General features: G+C 42.4%; 2 protein-coding genes and 1 pseudogene across 6 annotated transcripts; all 3 read right to left on the bottom strand.

Moving 5' to 3' along the window:
- Positions 1-89: 89 nt before the first annotated feature.
- On the bottom strand, positions 90-7,740 carry LOC121964323 (uncharacterized). 4 transcript variants are annotated; one of them, XM_088090645.1, is made up of 6 exons: positions 7,509-7,740; positions 6,113-6,208; positions 4,902-5,214; positions 4,524-4,806; positions 4,363-4,386; positions 90-2,377 (listed from the first exon to the last, which is right to left on the bottom strand). In XM_088090645.1, exons 1-6 carry the CDS (start codon positions 7,697-7,699, stop codon positions 1,176-1,178), a joined length of 2,109 nt encoding a protein of 702 aa, XP_087946771.1. In that variant the 5' UTR covers positions 7,700-7,740; the 3' UTR covers positions 90-1,175. The 4 variants fall into 4 exon arrangements, with proteins under 4 accessions (XP_087946771.1, XP_087946774.1, XP_087946773.1 ...); XM_088090648.1 differs by having other exon boundaries at positions 6,451-7,651; XM_088090647.1 differs by having other exon boundaries at positions 7,420-7,651.
- A 2,246-nt stretch (positions 7,741-9,986) lies between these two features.
- LOC148186756 (uncharacterized) lies at positions 9,987-11,622 on the bottom strand (annotated as a pseudogene). Its single transcript, XR_015779517.1, has 2 exons — positions 11,321-11,622; positions 9,987-10,710 (listed from the first exon to the last, which is right to left on the bottom strand). The product of XR_015779517.1 is annotated as an uncharacterized LOC148186756 (transcript).
- An 887-nt stretch (positions 11,623-12,509) lies between these two features.
- LOC121940095 (uncharacterized) lies at positions 12,510-26,686 on the bottom strand. Its single transcript, XM_088090710.1, has 4 exons — positions 26,397-26,686; positions 21,990-22,340; positions 19,419-19,604; positions 12,510-15,840 (listed from the first exon to the last, which is right to left on the bottom strand). The coding sequence occupies exons 1-4, from the start codon at positions 26,587-26,589 to the stop codon at positions 13,907-13,909; spliced, it is 2,664 nt and encodes an 887-aa protein (XP_087946836.1). The 5' UTR covers positions 26,590-26,686; the 3' UTR covers positions 12,510-13,906.
- Positions 26,687-27,056: the final 370 nt, after the last annotated feature.

The raw sequence follows: 27,056 nt of genomic DNA, 5'->3' as shown, positions 1-27,056 counted from the left end.
TACTGCTTCCGGGGCACAGGAGCTGCTCACCTTCAGAATAAAAGCCCACAAGTGTTGCAGTCCTACTCTGAAATAAGAAAAGCAAAAAAGACTTTCATCGAGCTTTAATGTTCATTCTTGAAATTGGAAACAGTTGACAACAACTTAAACAACATATATCCTTATATATATACATCCATTATCCTAAAATCCTGGAAACATCCAGAAATCCTAGAAATGGCCTCAACGCTGAACAAAGAATCTAAGTGAACAATGATAAAGAACACACAACAATTTGCTGATAAATTCATATATATATATATATATATATATATAGAGGAAGCTTCCTCCCACAGGATATGTTCAAAGACTATTGGATATTTCTTTAAAAAATCCCGAGATAACTTTGATTTTAGCTTCTGACTAATAAACGGGATAATTTGATGATTTTTATTTCAATAGGTCCACAGTTGTGAAAGGCAAGAATAGCCAAAACTTACAACAAATAAAATACAAAATGAAAAAAAATAAAAAGGAAAAAAAAACTCTACAATTGCTCTACAAAAACTATATAATTGCTAAACACTAAAAAACAATGCAAAAAGTTCTTGAAATTCTTTTAACGGAAAAAATCATGCCTTGGAAAACCCCATATTTGTGATTACAGGCTTTTGGGGCTGTTTTCTGTTTCAGAGCTGTTGATGAGGTGCATTGCTGCAGAAAAAAAATGTGCTCTTTAATGTAATCATTTCTTAAGTAATGTTAATGTTTACTACATTATTCTGCTGTTCTCCTCTACTAACCAAGAAAAAGTGGTATCAAAAATAATACAATTTTTTAAAACTATTTTTTTAAGGTATTGTGTCAAAGTTCAAGACTCTAGAACACAATAAAACAGACTGGTATCAGACAATTAAATAACATAAATTGTTTGCAATATAGATTCTAGGGCATTTATAACAGGAAAAAGACTGACCCGTGTGGGACCGCACAAAAGGTATTAGCTTTATGAGAAGAGCACTTTGGAATAAAAACACTGTTCATTATTTCTTATGTCCTCAAGTCACCATTTAAGTAATAACCTTTAACCGCCATATGACTTAATTACTCTTGTAACTCCTAAATAAATATTATTAATAAGCAAAAATAAAATAGCCATATATGACGAGCACTTTCCACGGCATCCATACTGTAGTTCAGATCAGTATTGTTGTTTCCATCTGTTGAGTTGAGCTTCTTGCTGGAGGCTCTGCTGCTCTGCTCTCCTGAGGTTGAGTTTGATGGAGCTGTGAGGACTGATGACCGACACATTTATGTCTTTTGAGCTGATGAGCCAGGGCAAATGTTTTGGTACAAACAATGCAGCTGAAGGGTTTCTCACCTGTGTGAAATGTCATGTGATTTCTTAGATTTATCTTTTGCATAAAACGTTTACCACAAACAGAACAAGTAAAAGGTTTCTCTCCTGTGTGATGTGCCATGTGCTGTGCCAAATTTATCTTTTGTATAAAACCTTTACCACATACAGAACAACGAAAAGGTTTGTCTCCTGTATGAGTTATCATGTGTTTCTTCAGATTTCCATTTTCACTAAAAGCTTTACCACATACTGAGCAGCTAAAAGGTTTCTCTCCAGTATGAGTTATCATGTGTCTTTGCAAGTGTGTTTTTTGCGAAAATTTTTGGTTACAAACTGAGCAGCTGAATCTTTTTTCTCCTGTGTGAATTCTCATGTGTGTGTGTAAATATCCACTCTGTGAAAATGATTTCTTACAAACAGAGCAGCTGAAACGTTTCTCTCCTGTATGAGTTCTCATGTGTCTGTTGACTGAAGTCTTGATGGCAAATCTTTGCCCACACACAGAGCAGCTGAACGGTTTCTCCCTGACAGGAACTTGATCATTTTTTAAACCTGACTGAGGTTCTCTGGTCTCCCTCCAATCATCACTGTCATCAGTCTCAGGTTCAGAAGAGTCTCCAGTCTTGTCCTCAGTCTCTGGTTGTAAATGTGTATCTGGATGTGAGTTCCTGTCTGGTCCTGGTCCTCCACAGTCCTCTCCATCAGCTTCTGTTTCCATCTGTTCAGTTAGTCTTTGATGAAGCTGTGAGAACTGAGGTTTCTCTTCATCATCTTCACTCTTCACAGGGACAGGAGTGAATGGGAACTTGGTGATATCAGCCTCCTCCAGACCTTGAAGCTGCTCTCCCTCCTGACTGCTCCACAGCTCCTCCTGCTCCTCTTTAATGTGTGGGGGCTCTGGGTCCTCCTGCTCCTCTTTAATGTGTGGGGGCTCTGGATGCTCCTGGTCCACACTGGACGGGGAAACCTCTTCTTTGACCATCAACAGCTGCTGCTCCTCCTCACCAACGATCACTTTATGGAAATCTGAAGGAAAAACTGAAACACAAGCAAGAATGCATTAATGTTGACAATACTTTGCTAAATAGCTAAATGTACTGATATTGGACATTGACAGTTTCATAACAACATCATCTGCATTAGCTTTGGTCCCCAAAGTCAATCATAAAATACAATGCAACCACATTGCATTATATTAAATTGATATGGTAACTTAGATCTTCCCCGTGATTAGCAGCCGACCTGCTCTGCCACCTGATCCACAGGGTCTCATCAGTTCAGGTTTTTTCAACAGCCTGGTGGTATTTTACAACCTTCCTCACTGATTATTCTTCAGACTCAGACATACTTTCCACATTGAATGTCCGTGGACAGTCGCGATCATGCTGTTCTATTAATTGTACAACTGAGGATCTACATTGAAACGCAGCAGTAAACAGGAGGGCTGGGATATGAGCTGACCATCCTCATTCCGCCAACATCGTGTGAGTGTGAAACTAAGATGCTACTGGGGTCTGGAGTGAATGTCTGCTGATTATCCTACTTAAAACTAACTTCACCGTAGTGACGTGGCTGTAGTTGGTGTGACTGCAGTGTTTTGGACTGGAACAGGAGACTGGAAGATGTGCATCGGACGCACTTGCTATGTGCACAGTTGGTGTGGTCACAAAGTCATGGGCTGCACAAGGACACCTGCTTGAGTGTCCATGTGGATCCTGGCGGATGACAACATTAATGTTATATGGACAAAACTGACCCTAGTATCTGAATGCCTAAATTTTGACTAGGCCCTTCCTGTACAGACTGACTATAAGACTTTTCTTTGGATGCAAGTCAGTTTACCACATCAACATTTGCAGACTTACAAGCTCTGAAAAGAACAGTGTTTTTCCATTTATGCATTCTACAAGGTAAATGATTAGTGCTGGTGCTGGAGGGGCTGTTGGAGTTTGCCCATCCAGTCTACATGTGTTTTGTGGACTTGGAGAAAGCTTAAGGCTGTGTTCCCATGGGGAGTTTTGTTTGTTTGCACCTATGCTCTTTGCAGAAGATGTGGTTCTGTAGGCTTTATCACACTGTGACCTCCAGCATGCACCTGGGCGGTTTGCAGCTGAATGTAAAGCAGTTGGGATGAGAAGGCCGCGGTTCTTCACCAGACAAGATGGTTTGCCCTTTCTGAGACAGAAATGTATAGTTTCTCAAGATGGCATTGCCCTGGCCCCCAGCACCACCACAAGGAATCTTGGGGTAATCTTTGTTTAGAATATGACCTTTAACTCCCATAGAAAACGAACTTTTTTCACCTGCATAACATTGCAAAAATTAGGCATGTCTGTTCTGTGCAGTCGACATCTGTTGTAAGTCCACAGTTGCTCTTCCTGCGGTTTCTTCCATTTCTTTTACCCAATTAAGATGTTTTTTCTTTTTCAGGTTTTCCTTATCCACTGCGAGAGTCCATGGACAGAGGGATGTCTTATGTTGTAAAACCCTCTCAAGTAATTTGTGAACTGTAAAACTGAAAGGGTTCGGTATAGTTACTGCCCAAGGAAAAGAAAGTCTTTTTCATGAATCAGGGTAAAATGTACCCAAAGCAGTGATGCAAGACAGTTGTGATGAGGAGGGACTTTAGCCAGAAGGCGGAGAACATCATTAACCGGTTTATTTACGTCCCGACCCTCATCCGTGGTCATGAGCTCTGGGTAGTGATTAAAAGAGTGAGATCACAGATACAAGCAGCTGAAATTCGTTAAAAGGAGGAGGTCCTGTTAGAGGTTTTCTGGGCACGTCCGACTGGGAGGAGGCCCTGGGGCAAACGCAGAATTAACTGTTGGGATTATATGTCTCATCTGGCCTGGAAACACCTCGGGATCCCCCAGGAGGAGCTGGAAAACAACATTTCTAAAACTTTCAGGCCTTCATTGTTTTTCTGTAACTTCTCCAGGCCCAACAATTTTCAAATCCCAGAACCAGGCTGTTCAGAATCTCTATCACAGTAAGGGCCTAGTTTATGCACTCAGTCCTACCTGGTGAGTCGTTTCTTGTATCTCCTACAAAGATAGAACAAGTTATAATTAGGGAACTAAAAACATCATGTCAGTAACAGTAAACTCGACACTTTTCCATACAATGAAGGTAATATAATTACATATAGGCAGCACTGAATTATTCGTTTTTAATTGCATACCTGAAACGGGGAAATCCTTATCCTGTAGCCGCTGAATGGCCTTCGCCCTTCTCTCCATCCAGAACTCCTTGATCGTGTCCACACAGTAGGAGTCTCGGATCTTGAAGAAAGTAACTGGATTGACGACTCCCATGTTCATGAAGTGGAACAGCAGGGCGACTTTGGTGTAGCTGTTACCACTCAAAAGGATGTTCATTCCAAGCATCAAGTCACCTGCCAGCATCCCAAACCTGAAGGTCGGCTGTGAGGTCCAACTCCAGACAACATGACCACGAGGACAAACCTGAACATGAACAGACACACATTAGCTACTGAGACGAAGCCAATGATAACAGACTTTTACTTATTATGGGGAGATTATTAGGATCTGAGAGTTACCCATTCAACAACAAAGGCAGTACACCTTTGCTGAATGGCACACTCAAATGGGGGGAGGCTCTGACACGATAGTCCCGTCGATGTTGTGTGAGGACAGTTTTTCACGGGAAGGTGAACCAGTGTAGCCAACTGACGGATGTTCTCTTCATACACAATGGACGCACGGGAACCAATGATGTCTTCTTCGATGAGTACCTCCAGTATCTCTTCAGCAGGAGGACCAGGGTTTTCAGGGAGGTCATGGATCGTCTCATCTGCTGTAGTGACGGACAGACTGTTCATCTTTGGCTTTGTGTCCATAGTGGCTCCCCAACTGCAGGATCAGGACACATAAGTAAGATCTATGTATGAGCTGTAATTACCTCCTTGAGTGGACCTTTGTGCAGAACTTGAGGAGATTCTCTGAAGCCCTTCTTGAGATATCGTGTTCACAAGAATGAGACAAATGCAAGGTCACAGTGATCTTGACCTTTGACCACCAAATTCTAATCAATCGATTCTTTAGTCCAACTGAACATGTAAGCCAAATTTTAAAACACTTCCTCAAAGTCTTCTTGAAATATCGCCAGTGACTTTGACCTATTACCACTACAATCCAATCAGCTCAACTTTGAATCAAAGTGAACGTTTGAGCCAAATTTTTAAAAAAATCCCTCGAGATATTTTTGAAGAAGAATGCCACAGACAAGGTCACAGTGACCTTGACCTTTTACCATCAAATTTTGTTCAGTTCATCCTTGAGTCCAATACAACGTTTGTGCCGAGGTTGAGGAAACTCCCTCCACGCCATCTAGAAATATTACCTTCATGAGAGATGGATGCAAGGTTACAGTTTGGTATTGTTTGAAATAAGTAAAGGTTTTATGTTTTGCTTTAAAAAATACGATTAGTTGGTTGACCGATCATTAACTTTACTAGTTAATAAATCAATTAAGGAAAGTGCTTTTAATTTGCATCTGGCGTATGGTACAAAAACATGATGTCTCCGGATGCAGCTTTGTCAGAGTCTTTCTCCAGTTTTGCCGGATAATTTTCAGGTAAAGTTGCTACAGACAAGTCGATTTGTTGCTAAATGATGTTACGTCATTTCATGATGACATCACTCAAATTACCGTCTTTTTAAATTTGTTATTTTTTATGATCAGATATTTTGTTTTATTAAATATCTTGTTTTATTAACGAGTTGCTGAATCTAAACTGGCATCACTTACCTTTCAGAGTCCTCGTTGACGTTCGACGCTTCAGGAGGAGGAACTCCTCGGCGAGTCGTCTCCGGTTGCGTCGATGCCAAAGAGCCATTTTCAAAACTGAAAAAGGGAAACGATTCACGTTATTACCAGTTTGAAAAGAGTCGCTGGGTTTGATCTCTGGCCCAGTCGCTTCTGTCCAAACCTGCAGGATTCACACACATTTTTACTGAAACTTTTCCAGAACTTCCAGTCAAACATTCTCTGAAACCATCATCATACGCCTTCACTGTTATTTGTTATGACTATACAGACAGATTAGCTTCGATGCTAACAGATTATCTTCGATGCTAACAGGTTACCTGTGATGCCGACTGGTTACCTGTGATGCCGACGGGTTAGCTGTGATGTTAGCAGGTTAGCTGTGATGCTAACTGGTAAGCCGTGATACTGACAGATTAGCTGGGATGCTATCAGGTAAGCTGTGATAATGACAGGTTACCTGTGATACTGACAGGTTAGCCGTAATACTAACAGGTTAGCTGTGATGCTGACAGGTTAGCTGTGATGCTGACAGGTTAACTTCGATGCTAACAGGTAAGCTGTGATAATGACAAGTTAGCTGTGATGCTGACAGGTTAACTGCGATGCTAACAGGTAAGCTGTGATAATGACAAGTTAGCTGTGATGCTGACAGGTTAACTGTGATGCTAACAGGTTAGCTGTGATGCTAACAGGTAAGCTGTGATAATGACAAGTTAGCTGTGATGCTGACAGGTTAGCTATGATGCTAACAGGTAAACTATGATGCTATTAGGTTAGCTTCGATGCTAACAGGTAAGCTGTGATAATGACAGGTTACCTGTAAAGCTAAGAGGTTAGCTGTGATGCTGACAGGTTAGCTGTGATGATAACTGTTAAGCCGTGATACTGACAGGTTAGCTGTGATGCTAACAGGTAAGCTGTGATAATGACATGTAAGCTATGATGCTAACAGGTAAGCTGTGATAATGACATGTAAGCTATGATGCTAACAGGTTAGCTGTGATGCTAACAGGTAAGCTGTGATGCTAACAGGTAAGCTGTGATAATGACATGTAAGCTATGATGCTAACAGGTTAGCTGTGATGCTGACAGGTTAGCTGTGATGCTAACAGGTTAGCTGTGATGCTAACAGGTAAGCTGTGATAATGACATGTAAGCTATGATGCTAACAGGTTAGCTGTGATGCTGACAGGTTAGCTCAGTAATGGCCCCGCTGCTACCTGAGATTAGCATTTAGCTCGCAGCTAACAATAAAAACGAGTCAGAATATCAAAGAACTACGTGACTGTTGACAGGAAGTCTCTGCCCACAACAACAACAACACAACATCCGGTCCAGCCGTTAGCCGCGTTAGCATGTAGCCTAGCCGCCTCACTGGTCCAGCAGCAGCAGAGCCAGCTCCGAGTCCAGCTGCAGGCCTGTGGCCGCCCGCAGAGCTCTCCACCGGGGGAAGGCCGCTCCGATGTTGACCCGGGTTTTATCTCTCTCTCTGTCCGAGGCCTTCTTCGCCACAGAGCGGCTTCTACCCGGAGGAGGAGGAGGGCAGGCCGGGCCGAGCTCCGCCATCTCCGGCTGACGCTGAGGGCGGAAGTGTTAGCTTCACAGCCCACACCTGACCTCACTATCGCTTCCGGTCTTACCTTTCAAAATAAAAGCCCACAGATCTGAGTAGAAACAAAATAGTTTACAGCTGGTCTCAGAAAACATTTACTGACATTGTCTGAATTTTTGTTGAAAAATGGAGAAATTAAACTAAATTGCCTACAGTCTGTAGGCTACAGACAGACAGATAGATAGATTTAAGTTTGTGGAGTCAGAACAGAAATTACAAAAAGAAGAGAAAAAAAAATCTGTGAGGCATCAAACAATTAACCCTTTAAAACCTGGGCTGACATCACTTTTCGTGTGCTGCTTTCACAATTACTAAAACTTGTAAACCCTGAGCACAAAGGCAATGAACAACTTGGTAGGAAATGTTTCACAAATTGCAAACATTAGTAGATTTAAAAAAAAGTTTTTTTAAAAAACAATAATTCAGGAATCAGTGAGGGCATTTTCAATGATGTCGAGAGCACACAAAAAACACAAACAACAACAACAACAACAACAGGCCACTAAAATACAAATTTCCAATTGCTAATTATGGTAGCACATAGGACTGAAAAATATGGCTTAAAATGTTATCACAATGAATATTTTTCATTCCATTTCAGTTGATATCCATAATTGTCTCGATAAATATTTCAGTATTATTTCTTAGATTTTTGCTCCTCAGTGAAAGTTAAAGGAACTATATGATTAATTGTTGTTTAAACTATTGTTTATTGAACATGACAACCATTTGGCAGACAGCAGAACATTTCACAAATCAGAGGAAGACTCAAAACAATTATATTTAAAGTAATGTCAATACATACATCAACAAACAGATGAGTGAATCTTAATTTTGGTCATGAGTATGTCAAACATTTGCGCCTTTAGCAGACACCAAGGTTGCAAGCTAACTTACCAAGCAGAGGAGAACAGATCTAACAGGTAGCACCAAGCTGCAGACTCTTTCAGGACAAACAAACAAGATTCCTTTGATCTGCAACACTGAACAGCACAGCAAGGACTGCATCTGGAACCACAACTCTTCTGAGCCAGGCTCATCCACAGCAGACCACCACCAGCTAACAAGCTGCACAACAAAGCAATTCTGCCCTCCATTCATGAACTGGAAACGTAACAACTGGGCACAACATTAGTGCAACAGAGCATGCTAAGCAAGACTGTGAACATATTTTCTGTGTATGTGTAACATGGATTGATTTGATGTTCTTCATTAAGTTATTTTTGTGATCTTTTTGAAGTCATGTCATTGGTGAGTTGGTTTTGTAAAAGCCCTGTGGAGTTTTGCATTTAACTAAACATAATGACAAACCCAACACCTTGAAACAACATAGATAACATCGACATACACTCATATTATTGTGTTTTCAACATAGCTGTACTCAGAGAGGGAACTCAAAACATCAAATTTCAATTGTTCCTTTTTCTCGACTGACCACATGAGGTCAGGCAGAACCTCCCCGCTTTGAGACCATCTTGCATTTGTAGTTGTTTCATCATCTTTTCAGTTCAACTGCTGGCTGACGGTTCTCCTGCTCTGTTCTCAGGAGTCTGATGAGGCTGTGAGGACTGACGACCGACACACTGATGATTTTTGAGCTGATAAAGCCAGGTGAATCTTTGGTCACAAACCAAGCACCTAAATCTTTTCTCTCCGGTGTGACGTGCCATGTGTTGTGTCAGATGAACCTTTTGGATAAATTGTTTACCACAAACTGAGCAAATGAAAGGCTTCTCTCCTGTGTGAGTGATCATGTGTCTCTTCAGATTTTGCTTTTGCAAAAATCTTTGCTCACAAACTGTGCAGCTAAAAGGTTTTTCTCCTGTATGAGTCATCAAGTGCTTCTTCAGATCCGTTTTTTCCAAAAAATTTTGATCACAAACTGTGCAGCCGAAAGGTTTTTCTCCGGAATGAGTCATTATGTGTTTCTTCAGATTTCCACTTTCATTGAAGCCCTTACCACACATTGAACAGCTGAAAGGCTTCTCTCCTGTATGAGTTATCATATGTTTCTTCAGATTTGCCTTTCTTAAAAATCTTTGATTACAAACTGAGCAATTGAAAGGTTTTTCTCCTGTATGAGTTTTCATGTGTTTTGTCAGATTTCCATTTTCAGTGAAAGCTTTGCCACAAAGTGAACAGCTGAAAGGTTTTTCTCCTGTATGAGTTAGTATGTGTGTCTTCAGATATGCTTTGCTCAAAAATCTTTGATCACAAACTGAGCAGCTAAAAGGTTTCTCTCCCGTGTGAATTCTCATGTGTGTTTGTAAACTTCCATTCTGGGTAAAAGATTTCTTACATACTGGACAACTGAAAGGTTTCTCTCCTGTATGAGATCTTATGTGTGTCTTCAGATTGCCCTTGGTTAAAAATATTTTATTACAAACTGAGCAGCTGAAAGGTTTCTCTCCCGTATGAATTATCATGTGTTTCCTCAGAGTAGCCTTGAGGCCATACCTTTTCCCACATTCAGAGCAGCTGAATGGTTTCTCAAGAGAATTCCATCTTGTGTCCCTGACAGGAAGTTCATTAATGAACTGAAAGTTTAAAGCTGACGGAGGTCCTCTAGTCTCCTCCCAATCATCAACACTGACTTCAACCTCAGCAACTAAAGAGTCTCCAGTCTTGTCCTCAGTGTCTGGTTGTAAATGTGTATCTGGATGTGAGTCCCTGTCTGGTTCTGGTCCTCCACAGTCCTCTCCATCAGCTTCTGTTTCCATCTGTTCAGTTAGTCTTTGATGAAGCTGTGAGGACTGAGGTTTCTCTTCATCATCTTCACTCTTCACAGGGACAGGAGTGAATGGGAACTTGGTGATATCAGCCTCCTCCAGACCTTGAAGCTGCTCTCCCTCCTGACTGCTCCACAGCTCCTCCTGCTCCTCTTTAATGTGTGGGGGCTCTGGCTCCTCCTGGTTAACACTAGAGGGGGGGACCTCTTCTTGAACCACCAACAGCTGCTGGAGGTCTGCAGGAAACAGGAAAAACACATTAAGGAAAACTTTGATTTCATGTTAACAAGGGGTTAACAGTGTCTGTCTTCATTTCTAGCTGATAAAGGAAGAGTTTGACACACTGAACTGCACTGGAAGGAATCAACAAGTTAGTATGCAGACAAAAGTGGACATTTTCCCCAAATTAAAATTAAGCCATGTTTTGAAAACAGCATGAGACAAGCCTTGCATCCCCTTCCAGAGATGTCTCGCAGATCGCCAGAACTTCTTTGAGGCCGACCGAAAGTCCTTCTCCATGGCCTCCCCTAACTCCTCACACAAGCAAGTTTTTGCCTCAGCAGCAGCCCTTTTGGCCAACCTGTACCTGTCTGCTGTTTTAGTGCAATTCTGACATCTGAAGGGTAAAAGGTTTATTGATACACCAGACTCATTAATAAGTGATTGTTTATTCATTTATCTGACTCGGTCCTGCAGTGGTTAATGATGTCACAGAACACCTCCAGAAATAAATCTCCCTGCAAACAAAACAGAACAGCAGAGAGCCCTGCTCTGTTAGAAAAAAAAGTCCCTCAGGTAAACAGCCCCGCTGTGATAAATAGAGAACAGTCCCTCAGGTAAACAGACCTGCTCTGTGTAACCGGAGCTGAGGGTTGAAAACAGCGTCCAGTAGTTTCCGTTGTCGCTCGTTCTCCTCTTTTGATCGAGAAAGTTCCTCCTCGTACTCTGCTATCGTTCTTTCAAACAGCCCAAATATCTCTTCAGCAGCCGCAGTTAGTCGCTGCTTCACCAACGCTCTCAGCATTTGGACTTTACACATTTTCACACTTTATCAACACAACAAAGACTCTCTGCTAACAGACGGCTCTGCCCGACGCCATCTTCGTCAAACTGCGCTCAGTTTCACACAGGAGACAATACTGCTTCCGGGGCAACTCGCCTTCAAAATAAAAGCCCACATGTATCACAGCGTTACTCTGGAAAACTATTAAGAAGGTTAGCGATTAAAATAGTCTTTTTAAAGAATGGAAGTGGGAGACAAAAGCTTCAAAACGCAACGTCCAAATAAGTGTTATTTATGAGAGGGGAGGGGCTGGTACAAAAAGGGGGAGGCATGTCAAATATTGTTTTCAGGAGGAACATAAGTTTTATATTTTGGCTTCTGGAAAAGGGTATATAACGGCTTTTAATGGCTGTATTTTGTATTTTTTAACTATCGATCTTTTAAGAACATATGCCATCCAAACCGTTTGGTGATATGTATTTTGGTTTGATATTTTTCTGTAAAAATGTTTATGTTTTTTTCACTTTTTTTTTTTTGGTCTATAAATGTTTTGATATTTTCTTTTTTTAAAAAGTAAACATTTAGCAAAAAAATTGTCTTTTAAAGATTTTGTTGTGTTTTTTTTTATCTTTAAACATGTTTAGTAACTTTTTATTTGTCTTTTTTTATGTAAGCCTTCCAAACCCATGTTTTCCTTCCTCTTTGGAAGAGAAAAATAGAAATTGAAAAACTAAAAGAGAAAAAAAATATCATAATGAAAAATCATTCCCAAATGTTTTAAAGAAAAAAAACATCCAACAGTTTGACCAAAAGCCTTTAAAAAGAGGCAAGTTTTCTTTAAAAATCACCAGAAATCTATCACAGGCAGAAATGTTAAGAACAGAAAATGTAGCTGGATTTTCAGACCTCCTGTGGTCTGAATCTAAGCTTTAAATTCGCTGCATCATCTTGCTCAAATTGTGTGAAGTTACACGAAAGTTCAGTATCCAGAGCAGAGGAACTGCTGACCTTCAAAAGAAAAGTCTGTCATCGTTTACTTTTGTAATTCTTTATTGTACAGTCAGAAAAGCACGTCTTATGACATTACAAAATTGGTTGCTGTATTATTATAACTGAGTCAACTACAAGGCAGAATTACGAATAATATGCCACAAAACAAAAATATAAATGTCATATGAGTGGTCATTCAGGTATCAGCGTCCTGCTATGCTGTTTGGTGGAGCACATTTACAGTCACCATATCTTATTGAAAATGTATTGAACTCAACCTAATTAAGCTATCTCTACTATTCCATTTAGGTTACGCTAAAAACATTCACTAGACTTCACCGTGTCTTTAAGACAAACGCTCACCTCCCTTCAAACTATCACAGGGGACAAAACAAGACTGTCCACTACCTCCGATATTATTTGCTCTCATTATTGAGCCCCTAGTCGCAAAAAAATATGATCACATGACTATTTACAAGTTCAAAATGGCAAGTTCAAACCATGTTATTTTGTTGTATGCAGACAATATGTTACTGTATTTACAAGCCCCCCAATATTCAGTTCCAAAACTTTTTACTATGCTGGAAAGTTTGGCAATCTATCTGGCTACAAATTAAGCTTGGTCTCCAGACTACACAAAGTATTTGGGAATAAACTTTCCTGACAACATAGAAAATGTAAAATGTAAGACGAGCTGTGATTTTTCTATCTTTGTTAAGGTAATTATAACACAAACAAAAAAAGTCATTGTGTGTTTTGGGGGAGTCCTATTTTTCAGGGATGGGGGTGGTTATTGAACACATGCAAGCTCATACATGAATGCAACGAATAAACTGAACAATTATTCACAGTAATCACTTTCCGCTGAGGAACAATTAATGTACAAGTGCAAACACACAGTGGACTGACGGTGGTGAATCACAGAAGAACGAAGGGAGAACATGAAGAAACAAATGTGATCGTAAACACACGCTGACACATATAAGAGTTACATTACATCTACATGATCACATTAAAGCGTTATCCAATGAAGATTAACCCTTTAAAACCTGGGCATAGGTGCTTGAATTTTTTTCCAAATACATGGAAAAAGGGCCACAAACAATTTAAGCCGAATTTAAGTAATACTTTCAAATTAGTGACAAAAAAGTGAAAGGGAAAAATAAACTACTAAAAATCGGAAATGACCCAGAAAACTGCTAAAAATTCTAATAATTCAGTAAAAAGAAGAAATATATAGTTAGCTGGAATTTTTGCTGATTACTTAAATGTACTACTTTCTTTCCATTTTCTGGACACGTCACAGTAAATTCCTCATTGCGCCTCAATGCAGCACAAGAAAAGTGATGTGGATCCAGGTTTGAAAGGGATGACAAAACAGTTCATAATATTTTCCATACAGGAATTCCAATAATTTTACAAAACATTTGAAGGTTTCACTAATTCCCTGACATATCCATGTTTCCCATCATTGTGGGAACTCTGGAAGAGTCTCCAGTCTTGTCCTCAGTCTCTGGTTGTAAATGTGCATCTGGATCTGAGCTCCTGGCTGGTTCTGGTCCTGCACAGTCCTCTCTATCACCTGCAGCTGTCTGGTTCTTCCCCCAGTGGGTTCTCATGTGACGACCTAAATGGTCTGTACGAAGGAATCCTTTACCACACACTGAGCAGCTGAAAGGTTTCTCTCCTGTGTGAATTCTCATGTGTTTGAGTAAATTCCCACTGTGTGCAAAAGATTTCTCACAAAATGAGCAGTTAAAAGGTTTCTCTCCTGTATGAGTTCTTGTATGTGTCCTTAGCTCTACCTTGGATGGAAATCTTTTATCACAAACTGAGCAATTGTAAAGTCTCTCTCCTGTGTGGAATTTCATATGTAACTGTAAACACTTTTTCCATGCAAAAGATTTCTTACAGAATGCGCAGCTGAATGGCTTTTCTCCTGTGTGGACTATCATGTGTTGGGTCACTCCAACTTTGTGTATGAATCTTTTCCCACACAGTGAACAACTGAAGGGTTTCTCTCCTTTGTGAAATTTCATGTGTTTCTTCAAATACTCCTTCCGACCAAATGTTTTCCCACACTTAGTACAGCAAAATGGTTTTTCTCCTGTATGAGTTCCCATGTGTTGTTTCAGACACCAGTTGAAGTCAAATCTTTTCCCACACTCGGAGCAGCTGAATGGTTTCTCATTGATTTGATCATTTTTCAGAGAGTTTAAACCTGACTGAGGTTCTCTGGTCTCCCTCCAATCATCACTGTCCTCAGTCTCAGGTTCAGAAGAGTCTCCAGTCTTGTCCTCAGTGTCTGGTTGTAAATGTGTATCTGGATGTGAGTTCCTGGCTGGTTCTGGTCCTCCACAGTCCTCTCCATCAGCATCTGTCTTCATCTGTTCAGTCTGACTCTGATGAAGCTGTGAGGACTGACGACCGACACATTTATGTCTTTTTTGCTGTGAACGCCAGACAAATCTGTTGTTACAAACATTGCAGCTGAAAGGTTTCTCTCCTGTGTGGATTCTCATATGATTCTTCACATTGCTACACTTGGTAAAAGATTTATTACACACTGAGCAACTGAAAGGCTTTTCTCCTGTATGAGTTATCATGTGTCTCTTCATATCCCACTTAGTGCCAAATCTTTTCTCACACTCAGAACAGCTAAACGGTTTTTCTCCTGTATGAGTTCTCATGTGCACCTTAAGATCCCAATTACTGCCAAATCTTTTTCCACACTGAGAGCAGCCAAATGGTTTCTCTCCAACACTACTTTTTGAATCTCTAAGAGGGACTTGATCATTTTTCAGAGGGGTTGAACCTGACTGAGGTTCTCTGGTCTCCTTCCAATCATCAACATTGACTGCAATCTCAGCTGTTAAAGAGTTTCCAGTACTGTCTTCACGGACCAGTCTCAAGTGTCCATCTGGATGTGAGTCCCTGTCTGGTTCTGGTCCTCCACAGTCCTCTCCATCAGCTTCTGTTTCCATCTGTTCAGTTAGTCTTTGATGAAGCTGTGAGGACTGAGGTTTCTCTTCATCATCTTCACTCTTCACAGGGACAGGAGTGAATGGGAACTTGGTGATATCAGCCTCCTCCAGACCTTGAAGCTGCTCTCCCTCCTGACTGCTCCACAGCTCCTCCTGCTCCTCTTTAATGTGTGGGGGCTCTGGGTCCTCCTGCTCCTCTTTAATGTGTGTGGGCTCTCGGTTCTCCTGGTCCTCTTTAATGTGTGGGGGCCCCATGACCTCCTGGTTTTCTTTCACATGTGGGGGCTCTGGGTCCTCCCGCTCGTCTTTAATGTGTGGGGCCTCTCGGTCCTCCTGGCCGACCCTGGAGGAGGTATCCCCTTCTTTGACCATCAACAGCTGCTGGACGTCTGAAGGAAACAGGAAACAGAGATGTTACCCAAAAAAATGTTATCAATCACTTAATCAGTGTCAGTGCTGTGTTAGTGCATTTGGAGTTTCACTGAATCCATCAAACGATCACATGTATAAACTGTCAGAGAGGCTCAAAACAGCAGGATCCATACTAACAGTGTCCTTGCATTCAAATGGACAGAAGCAGTAAATGGCTTTTCAGCAGGGGAGTGATGAGACGATAAGTGGCTGGAGAACAGCATTCAGTTCCAGTTCAGGCACTCCTGCTGGAGGTAAGAAGGCTGGTATGAGGTGAAAGTGGGCCAAGCTGGACCAGATCTGTGATCCAAGGCTGGATCTCATGCAAAGGCAGTTGAATAATTTGCATAAGACCATTGAATGCATGGCTGGAAATCAGCACTGCCTCTTGGATCTGCTTCACCAGGCTCCTTCATATGTGCCTCTACACCCCATACTGTGTTCCTTGCTGCCTCAGGTAATGTGGATATGACCGTCAGCTCTGTTTGATTCCTCTCTGCAGATGGATATTTATAAAGAGGGAGACATGTTTGGGCTCCCTCCCCAGGCCTCTCCATGAAAAGCCTCTGCACTAGATCAAAACCACAGGGGCCAGAGAAAGGGCCCCTCTGCCATTGTACCATGACTTTGTCCAACATCTGCATATGTCTTAGGATCAACCGAAGGCAGCTACTGCATCCCGCTCAGTGCTCAGCAACCTGAATGGTACTGTGGAGCTCAGCCATGATGGCGTCACAAAAGTGGGCCCAACCTTTGGACTGTTGGCTGGGACTCCACCCAGACAGCAGATTTGACTGTCACCCCAATAAGAAGTGTTGAAATACTGATCGATTGGTGATAAAGGCTTATCAGTCCGCAGCAATGGCCCCTAGACTGGTGAACACTGATGTATTTTGAAAGTCTGATTAATGGCCGGGAGTCCAAGAGCCCAGCTGATCCCCTGCCTTAAATGGTGAAAGTCACTGACACTGAACCAGGGCGCTAGCTTGGCACAGCTGACCGTAGGCCGACATCATATTTGGCCAAGCCAGCCTAGATTGGCAGATTGAGCTGATGTCTTGGAAGCTGCCACAATCTCTAGTGAGGTTTTCAGGGCGGCAGCAGATGCTACACTCGATAAAATTCAGAAAATCAGGCTACGCAAGCAGTCCATCTGTCAGCCTGGACAGTCCAGGCCTGTGGCTTGGGGATCTCCAGAGAGGAGGCATGTGACCTGCTTAGGATGGAAGCAGTTTATTTAACTGTGAGACACTTCATTCATTTTCCAAGGCCCCAGAGTCCAGCAGCAGTTCTGCTGTCACAGGGAGGTATTATTTGAACTGTAGATTGAACTAAACATCAGAACATATTTTCTGTACTTGGACCCGGAGCAAGAGAGCTACTCTGGCTGCTTCTTGCAGGAGAGCGAGTGTTGCCATCTTCACCACCCTGGGAGCATTTCAAAAACGCAAATATTTTTGTCTGTTTTTCAGGTGGTTGACGCAACATATTTTCTGATGCACGCTGTCTGTCCGTGCATGTGTCAGAGAGCAGAGAAGAACTGTTAACGCGCGACCACGTACAGACAGAAATGACATGCTGTCATATAAATAAGATAAATACCATAAAGCTATTTAGTTTGATTAATAAAAGGACAATGTATAGACCTGTTCTACAGGAAAGGTATTCTTAAATGACTTTTGTTGTGATCTGGGACTATATAAAGAAATAAAATTAAATAACACTAACTTGACCTGCAAGGGGGGGCGAGGGGTGACTCTGGGGACGTGGGGCGCCCCCCTAATATAAAGTTAGGCTCACTGTCCTCTGTGGTCACTGATGCTTAGCCCACCAGGGTCGCCGAAGACGGACGCCCTGAGCCTTTTATGGCGTTGTGTGAAGCTGTATGCGTTCCCCCTGCTTCCGTTCCTGCTGGTTTTCCTCAGGAGGGTGAGGCTGCTATGAGCTTGGGTGCTCCTGGTGGTGCCAGATTGACCAGATGCCTTGCATGGCAGAGGTCCACGAGATGCTGATGACCAATGATGCACCAATGACATCTTACAGTCATAAGAGATATAATATTCCAGGTGGATAGACACCCAGCGCTTCAGACCCTAAAGCTTCACGTATGACCCTTGGACAGCAGACTTACTTGGCCTAGACAGAGAGGTTTTGGACACCTTACAAGCCTCCCTCGGTGGATATGGCAAGTCTCAGGATTGGGGATGGAGCACAGGATCTGACTGCATCTTATCAAACCCAGCTTTTCAGCATAATGTCCTGGCTGGGAATTTAGTCTCAAGGCCTGTTGTACTGGAGGCTTTCTATACTACCCCATGGCCTGTGACAGCCCTTGGGTTTTATGTGGACCACACTAAACCTGAACGTCTTCCAGACAACTTTTTGTGTCATATGGAAAAACCACATCAGGCCTATTTCAAAACAACATGTGGACAATCGATTAAGTCATGTTCTACAGGGGGAAGGGCCGATACATCCTCCTTGGAGGACGTGTGTGAGGCAGCTGGTTGGACGTCCTCGTCAACCTTCACTAGGTTGTGTTGTTTGAACCCGGCTTCATCAGTTATTCCTTCACCTGTTTGTGGGGCTGCAACAGATAACAAGTATTTTCATTCTTTTCCCTGTTTGTGTGTGATCCTTTTCGGTTATTCTCTGCTTTAACTTTTTTTTAAATTTCTTCCCCTTTATCTCTGAGGAGGAGAAATTGCACAAAATCACTCATCTCAACACTGGGTTTCCTCCACATTTACTAAATATCTCCTCTTTTTGTGCAAATCATGTCATGGAGATCCACCTAGTACCACTCAGCAGTGTCTTCGCCCCAGCCACTGGAGAGAGGAAGAGTGTGTGGGTGCAAAAAAAATATTTACAGTGCGACATTTTTTCAAAGTTCCTCTTGTGAGATGTCGATACACTGGCCCCAAATATGGTGCTATAAACATCCATCACACTAAGCCTGTTACCATTTTGACCTACCAGAGTCACTGCTCCATGGTTCGGCTCGCCCTCAATGATTCCAAACCTCAATAAAGATACATTAATTTTTGTCAGTTATTTCCCTAGAACCAGAGAACCGACAGATCCCAAGACTTTTCTTCACCCCAGAGTTTAACGATAGAGTGGAGACCTGTTTGCATGTTATTAACTCACTGTGATAAATAGAGAACAGTCCCTCAGGTAAACAGCCCCGCTGTGATAAATAGAGAACAGTCCCTCAGTTCAACAGCCCCGCTGTGATCAATAGAGAACAGTCCCTCAGGTAAACAGCCCCGCTGTGATAAATAGAGAACAGTCCCTCAGTTCAACAGCCCCGCTGTGATCAATAGAGAACAGTCCCTCAGGTAAACAGCCCCGCTGTGATCAATAGAGAACAGTCCCTCAGGTAAACAGCCCCGCTGTGATAAATAGAGAACAGTCCCTCAGGTAAACAGCCCCGCTGTGATAAATAGAGAACAGTCCCTCAGGTAAACAGCCCCGCTGTGATAAATAGAGAACAGTCCCTCAGGTAAACAGCCCCGCTGTGATAAATAGAGAACAGTCCCTCAGGTAAACAGACCTGCTCTGTGTAACCGGAGCTGAGGGTTGAAAACAGCGTCCAGTAGTTTCCGTTGTCGCTCGTTCTCCTCTTTTGATCGAGAAAGTTCCTCCTCGTACTCTGCTATCGTTCTTTCAAACAGCCCAAATATCTCTTCAGCAGCCGCAGTTAGTCGCTGCTTCACCAACGCTCTCAGCATTTGGACTTTACACATTTTCACACTTTATCAACACAACAAAGACTCTCTGCTAACAGACGGCTCTGCCCGACGCCATCTTCGTCAAACTGCGCTCAGTTTCACACAGGAGAATACTGCTTCCGGGGTAGCTCGCCTTCAAAATAAAAGCCCACAAGTGGATTTTTCAAACAATGACATTCACTGAAGTTGAAGGTTCAGTCTGGAACTTGGAAACAAAAGCTTCTCAACATCTCTCAACACAAAGTCCAAATAATGGACTCTTCATTTTTAATAAGTGGGGTTGGTGTCAAAAGCCATGTCAAATAATTTTTGAAGCACTGGGGTGGAAATGAATAAATAAAAAATAAAGAAATAAATTATAACTTTTTCTATTAAACACTTGTTGCTTCTTCTGTGTTTGTATGTGTTTCTATGTGTGTGTGTGATTTTTTTCTTAAAAAAAAGAAGCTTTTCTTCCTTCCTTTTGGTTTTGGTTTTTAATGTATGTGTGTATATTTGCTGTCTCTATCAACAAAACTTTTGTTTGTTTTTTTGTTATCAGAGACCACAGATGGAAATTAGCTAGTAAGCTAAATCTGCTACAAAGCATCTTTTCTCTTCTGAAACCTATATTATTTTGTACATTGTCCCTGATTCAATTAAACTTAATAAACTAAAACTAAACGTAGTAAGAATATTTTGGTGATTTGGTATTCTTTGAAACTTGTTCCAATTTTTTAAAGAAAACTTGCCCTCCAAACCTGCAGCATCTTTCCTTTAAAAACACTACAAACACACCACAACCACAGACAGCAGCTGCAAAAAGAGAAAATATTATATTATATATAATGGATATACAATTTTCCAACGGTCCTTGAATATATTTTGTGGGACAAACGCTTTCAACAGAAAAAAAAGAAACATCTCAAGAATGAATGAAGCTGCTCTGTCAGTTCATGTGTCGCTTTTATTAAGTAAAAAAGAAAGAGGGGCGGCATAGGGGAGGATACAAACTTTTCTGTGTTGTTAATATGCCCCAAAGAGATCAATATACAGAATAGAAAAAAGTACATAACATCATCACATAAATTCAGATATTTCTGTCTAAATATCAACATTTCACCATTTAAACAAACTACAGCCACCAAGTCAAATTTATCATCTTCTGTACAGGAAACACTGTGAATGAGCCGAATTAAAGTTATTTAGGAAATTCTTCTCATGACAGATTATAAAAACAATAGTTTCCCCTCACAGCTGAGACCAAAACAAAAGAGGAAAGTAAAACACAAACCATAAACACAAATATCAGACCTAAAGCTTAATCTGAGCCAACTGCTCGGATAAAATTATTAATATCCAGCAGAACACTTTACATACAGCATGTGAGCCGAAACAAAAGAGACACAATCAAGAGACATCAGTGAGAACCAGGATCAGAAGTCTAAAAGTGAAACCAAAACCAACTCTGGATGTTGTCTGTTCACAGCAGAAGAAGAAAGACAATCTTACTCTGATGTTCAAACACGTTCAGAACTGTTTCAACCCTCCGTTGTTTCGAACTTTAATCTGAACCTGCTGTCCACAACACACTCATAACTTCTGACACGTGACTTCCTGCTTCCTGAGTTTCTTAACCTTTCCCAAATGCCAAACTGCTGGATGCCTCTCTCCTGTGTGGATTCTAATGTGTTTCCTTAGACTTTTATTTGTAATGAATATTTTGTCACACTCAGAGCAGCTGAAGCGTTTCTCTCTTGCATGAGTCATCATGTGCGTCTTCAGACTTTCCTTGCGGGGAAATCTTTTGTCACATTCGGAGCAGCTAAACGGTTTCTCTCCTGTATGCATTACCCCGTGTTTTAGTAAAGAGTTCTTCCGAGCAAAAGATTTCTGACAAACTGAACAGCTAAATGGTTTGTCTCCTGTATGAATTATCATGTGTTTCTTTAAATATCCACTACCTAAAAATGATTTCCCACACTGAGAGCAGCTGAAGGGGCTTTCTCCTGTATGAGTTCTCATGTGAATGCGTAAATTTCCACTGTGTGTATAAGATCTTTTACAGACTGAGCAGCTGAAAGGTTTCTCTCCTGTATGAGTTCTCATGTGACTCCTCACTTCCGACTTTGTGCCAAATCTTCTCCCACAGTCTGAGCAGCTGAATGGTTTCTCTCCTGTGTGAGTTCTAATGTGTTCTTCGAGATGTCTCTTGCGGCCACATCTTTTCCCACACACAGAGCAGCAAAATCGTTTCTCTCCAGCAGAACATCTTGAATCACTTAAAGCAACTTGACTGTTTTTCAGAGAGTTTAAACCTGACTGAGGTTCTCTGGTCTCCCTCCAATCATCACTGTCCTCAGTCTCAGGTTCAGAAGAGTCTCCAGTCTTGTCCTCAGTCTCTGGTTGTAAATGTGTATCTGGAAGTGAGTCCCTGTCTGGTTCTGGTCCTCCACAGTCCTCTCCATCAGCTTCTGTTTCCATCTGTTCAGTTAGTCTTTGATGAAGCTGTGAGGACTGAGGTTTCTCTTCATCATCTTCACTCTTCACAGGGACAGGAGTGAATGGGAACTTGGTGATATCAGCCTCCTCCAGACCTTGAAGCTGCTCTCCCTCCTGACTGCTCCACAGCTCCTCCTGCTCCTCTTTAATGTGTGGGGGCTCTGGGTCCTCCTGCTCCTCATAAATGTGTGGGGGCTCTGGGTCCTCCTGGTCCACACTGGAGGTGGGAACCTCTTCTTTAACCACCAGCAGCTGTTGGACATCTGCAGGAAACAGGAAACACACAGAGATGTTACAGTTACCGCGCTCCTCTTTTATGGAACCATCTTCCAGTTTCGGTCAGGGAGGCAGACACTCTTTCCAGTTTTAAGGGTAGACTTAACACCTTCCTCTTTGATAAAGCTTATAATCAGGGCTGGCTCAGGTTGCTTAGACCAGCCCCTGCTTAGGCTGACACAGGTTTAATCTGCCAGGGGACTTTCTATGATACATTGAGCTCCTTTTTCCTTCTCCTGCTCCGTCCATCTGCAAACGCTCATGTCTGTTTACTGCATTGTGCTAACTCCATTGCCTCTCCGGAGCGTTCCTGCTCCCTTGTTATCTAGTATTCATGGAAACTGGCTGCAATCTTGGCTGCGACTGATCGTGGTGATAGCTGTGCTGGTGCTGTGACCCTGCCTTTGGTCGTGCTCGGCTGCACTGACACTGTTTTACTGTGTTCCTGTCTGAAGCTACGTCTGTGTTGTGGGTCCTGGTTGCGCCGATGCTGTGATTGTGCTTGATGCGACCTTCTTTTGCCATTATTATGAGCCACGCCTCCACTATCAATATATGCATGGGACTCTTACAAACACCCACAATATTTGCACATAACATATCATGCTACCATGGAGTGCATTATGTTATTTTACACCTATTATTATTGTAATATGACGTGTTTGTTTCCATTATTTCTGTGCATCTATCCCCCTCTCTCTTGCCATCTCTCTTTGTCTTCCCTTTTGTCATTATTTTGAGTTAATTGTTATTTACAATATCTATTGCACGTCTGTCCATTCTGGAGGAGGGATCCCTCATCATCCTCTGACGCTCTTTCTGATGTTTTCTTCTATTTGTTGCCCCGTTTCAGGGGTTCCTTCTCGGGAGTTTTTCCTTAGGTGATGTGAGGGTCTAAGGGCAGAGGGATGTCATATACTGTAAAGCCCTCTGAGGCAAACCTTTTAGTGATAATGGGCTTTATAAATAAATTGACTTGAATTGATTTGACTACAGAGAAATGTTGTCGAAAACGTCTGCAAGTTGGATGTTGGTGAAGATTCTCCGTCATCCAGGTCATGGTAATTCTTAGTGCTATATCGTATACAACTGAAATTTGCTTGAGTTTCTGGAAGACATTTCACTGCTCATCCGAAAGGCTTCTTTAATTCTTATTGTCTGGTGGGGAGTCGCAAGCTTTAAACCCTGTGTGAGTGTGAACCCCTACAGAGTCTTTAGGTCACATGTCATTGGCACAGCACAGGAGAGCAGCTCCTCAGGGCAAGACTCCGCTGTCCACTTACATTTGGAGGAGAAGGGACGTTCCTTCCAGGACCAGAGAGGACAGACGGTCTGAAAGAAGTGCGAAAGAAGGAATCTACATCTAACTAATAATGACGAACAATAAACAGAGGAGGGGGGCTACAACACTGCTTATCACTCTCTTAACAATCCTGAGTTCCCTCCACAGTCATCTTGACACCTGTCCATACCTGGACCCATCTAACCCCAATGACCCACATGATGTGTGGGCTCCAAAGCCTGGGACGGAGCCACAAAGAGGCTATATTGGCACATCTAGCTTTGCTCGAATTTGCATCTGAATGCAGAAAAAAGCCACCTGGAGCAAGTCAGATCAGTCTGGTATTTGAGGCTTATCCTAAACTCAGTCACCATGCAGGCATGCTTGACCATGAAGAGAAGGATGGCAACCATGGAGTGCATCATGAGCTGCGTTGTTTGCAGGGCAGTGTCAGAGGATGCCGGGCCTCTTTGAAAGAGTTGTCCAGGTTGTACCACAAGGCCTGTTGCACACACACCAGATCCAACTTTGGTTTCAACGTCAAAAGCTCTGCCTACCCGTAGACAAGTCAAAAACACATATCTTGTCCCATTAACACCTCAGGGTCCTCACCTGATGGAGGCGTCCTGGATGCATGCAGCAGCAGTTCTGCCGTCAGGGAGGTCCTCATCCCAGTGAGTGGCCCTTGCACCCACAGTTAGTGAGCAAGACATGGATTTGATGTGGCTGTGCAGAAGTAGACCTCTTTGCCTCAGAAGAGAACGCTCACTGTCCTCTGTGGTCATTGATGCTCAGCCCACCAGGATCACTGAAGACGGATGCCCTGAGCCTTTCATGGCCTTGTGTAAAGCTGTATGCTGCCTTTCCTGCTGATTTTCCTCCAGAGGTGAGGATTCTATAAGTTCGGGTGCTCCTGGTGGTGCCAGATTGGCCAGATGCCTTGCACGGCAGAGGTCCACAAGATGCTGGTGGGAGCCACCAATAACATCTTCAGTCGGAAGGGATATGATATCCCAGGTGGATATGACACCCAGAGTTTCAGTCCCTAAAGCTTCATGTATGACCCCTGAGTGGCAGCGTTTGCCCTTAACTTGGGCCAGGCAGAGATTGTAGAGTGCCGCAAAGTAGAAAAAATGGTGTAAATCAAAGCTTCACGTTCATTTTGAAATCTATAAAGAAAACATACGCATTTATAATTAGACCTTGAAAGGTGCAAGACGGTCATTTTTCTCTGAGATAATCAACAGAAACAGTTAAAATCCTCGTGTGTTAATTGCTGCCATGGACAGATTAACTAACCCTCCTGTTCCAATATTTCCAGAACTAGTTTCCACCAGCAAATGTAACCAAGTTTGCAGACTTTTTTAATAGCAAAGTTCAAGGCATCAGACTTGCAATTAACTCTTCATTGCCAAAGAATAATGTGCCATCACTGCAGGCTTCCCAAGGTAACTTGCTAAGTATGGAACAATTTAAGGCCATCAGTGACAAATCACTGGAAGAAATAATCTCCAGTCTCAGTTCCTCCACCTGCTGCTTTCACCTCTCAGCTCTCACCTTAAATCTCACCTTTATTTCCAGTAGATTAGATTACTGCAATGGTCTGTTTGTAGGCCTTTCAAAACAAGATGTTGTAGCATGTATCTCTGACATGCTTGTGTCATACGAACCTTCAAGGACCCTCAGGACATCAGGGGCCCTAAGGACATCGGGGGCCGGCCTACTGAGCATCCCAAGAGTCAGAACTAAACTGACAAGCTATGTGCTTGTCAGTAGGAACTGGCTCCCTCATGATGCAGCAGGAGTACAAGAGCTGTTATTGCATCACATAACTCTAAGAAAGTTGAGTAGACCATCTGGAAGTTTTGAATCCACAATTCCTCTGTGAAATCGTGAACTACATCTCCCAGAAATCCCTCATACGTGGCTGCTCCCACGTATAAGGGGCTCGCCTTTCCATCATGGCTCCATAACACGCCTACGTGGCCTTGGATTGGAAATAATGACGGCTAGTGCGGTGGCTCCAAAAGAAATAAAGCTACTGATGTTTTGAACATCCATCGCCATGGTTACTAGGATGTTATCACCAGAGGAGAAGTCACGTGACATCACTCAGTGTAGACACAGTCAGCTCCATGTTGAGTTTTATCCACGTTTACAAAATATTGCTTTTTTTTGCGCAAATTTATAATGGAAACCCGCACACTGTCTCCCAGCAGTATCTTCATCCCAGTCACTACAAAGAGGGAGAGTCTGGGGCGCCCAGTGGCTCAGTTGGTGGAGCGGGCGCCCCATGTGTCACCCCCCCCCTTCACACCACATCTCTCCTATCTAATGAAGGCAATAAAAAGCCCCCCAAAATATCTTTAAAAAGAAAAGAAAAAGTCGGAGAGTCTGGGGGTGTGTGGCATACATACATGTAGGGAGCAGCAGGTGACGTTTCAAACACAGGTGTGATTATTTTAGCGATCTGATGAAGATACTCAAACTGTTACATGCTGTCTGTCAATCGTAAACCACGTTTACATCAAGGGTCGGGACTGAATACTGACAGTGAGTGTATTTACAGAATGGAGACCTGACAGCATGTTATTAACCCGCTGTGATAAATAGAGAACAGTCCCTCAGGTAAACAGCCCCGCTGTGATAAATAGAGAACAGTCCCTCAGGTAAACAGCCCCGCCTTGATAAATAGAGAACAGTCCCTCAGGTAAACAGCCCCGCTGTGATAAATAGAGAACAGTCCCTCAGGTAAACAGACCTGCTCTGTGTAACCGGAGCTGAGGGTTGAAAACAGCGTCCAGTAGTTTCCGTTGTCGCTCGTTCTCCTCTTTTGATCGAGAAAGTTCCTCCTCGTACTCTGCTATCGTTCTTTCAAACAGCCCAAATATCTCTTCAGCAGCCGCAGTTAGTCGCTGCTTCACCAACGCTCTCAGCATTTGGACTTTACACATTTTCACACTTTATCAACACAACAAAGACTCTCTGCTAACAGACGGCTCTGCCCGACGCCATCTTCGTCAAAATGCGTCCAGCTACACACAGGAGAGAATACTGCTTCCGGGGCACAGCAGCAGCTCGCCTTCAAAGTAAAAGCTCACAAGTGTTACAGACAACAAACTTTTTTAAGAATGACATTCACTAAATATGAAGGTTCATTCTTGATCTTGGAAACTAAAGCTTCAGAACACTTCTCAACACAAAGTCCAAATAAGGGACTGTTCATTATTAATAAGAGAGGTGGGGCTGGTGTCAAATAATTTTTGAAGCACTGGGGAGGGACTTACTATTAAAGATTTAACACTTCCTTTATTTATTTTTTGCTTTTTTTTTTGCTATTTCATTCACTTTCAAGTTTCCTAAACAAAGTTTTTGTTTTTCATATATACTACATACAAACCTGAAAGAAACGCTTCATTCA

The sequence above is a fragment of the Plectropomus leopardus genome, chromosome 17 (genome assembly GCF_026936395.1).
Source record: "Plectropomus leopardus strain MGB_pleo_1.0 chromosome 17, ASM2693639v1, whole genome shotgun sequence".
Lineage (NCBI taxonomy): Eukaryota > Metazoa > Chordata > Actinopteri > Perciformes > Serranidae > Plectropomus > Plectropomus leopardus.
Note: the sequence above shows the minus strand (reverse complement) of the source record. Positions and strands in the feature narration are given on the sequence as shown.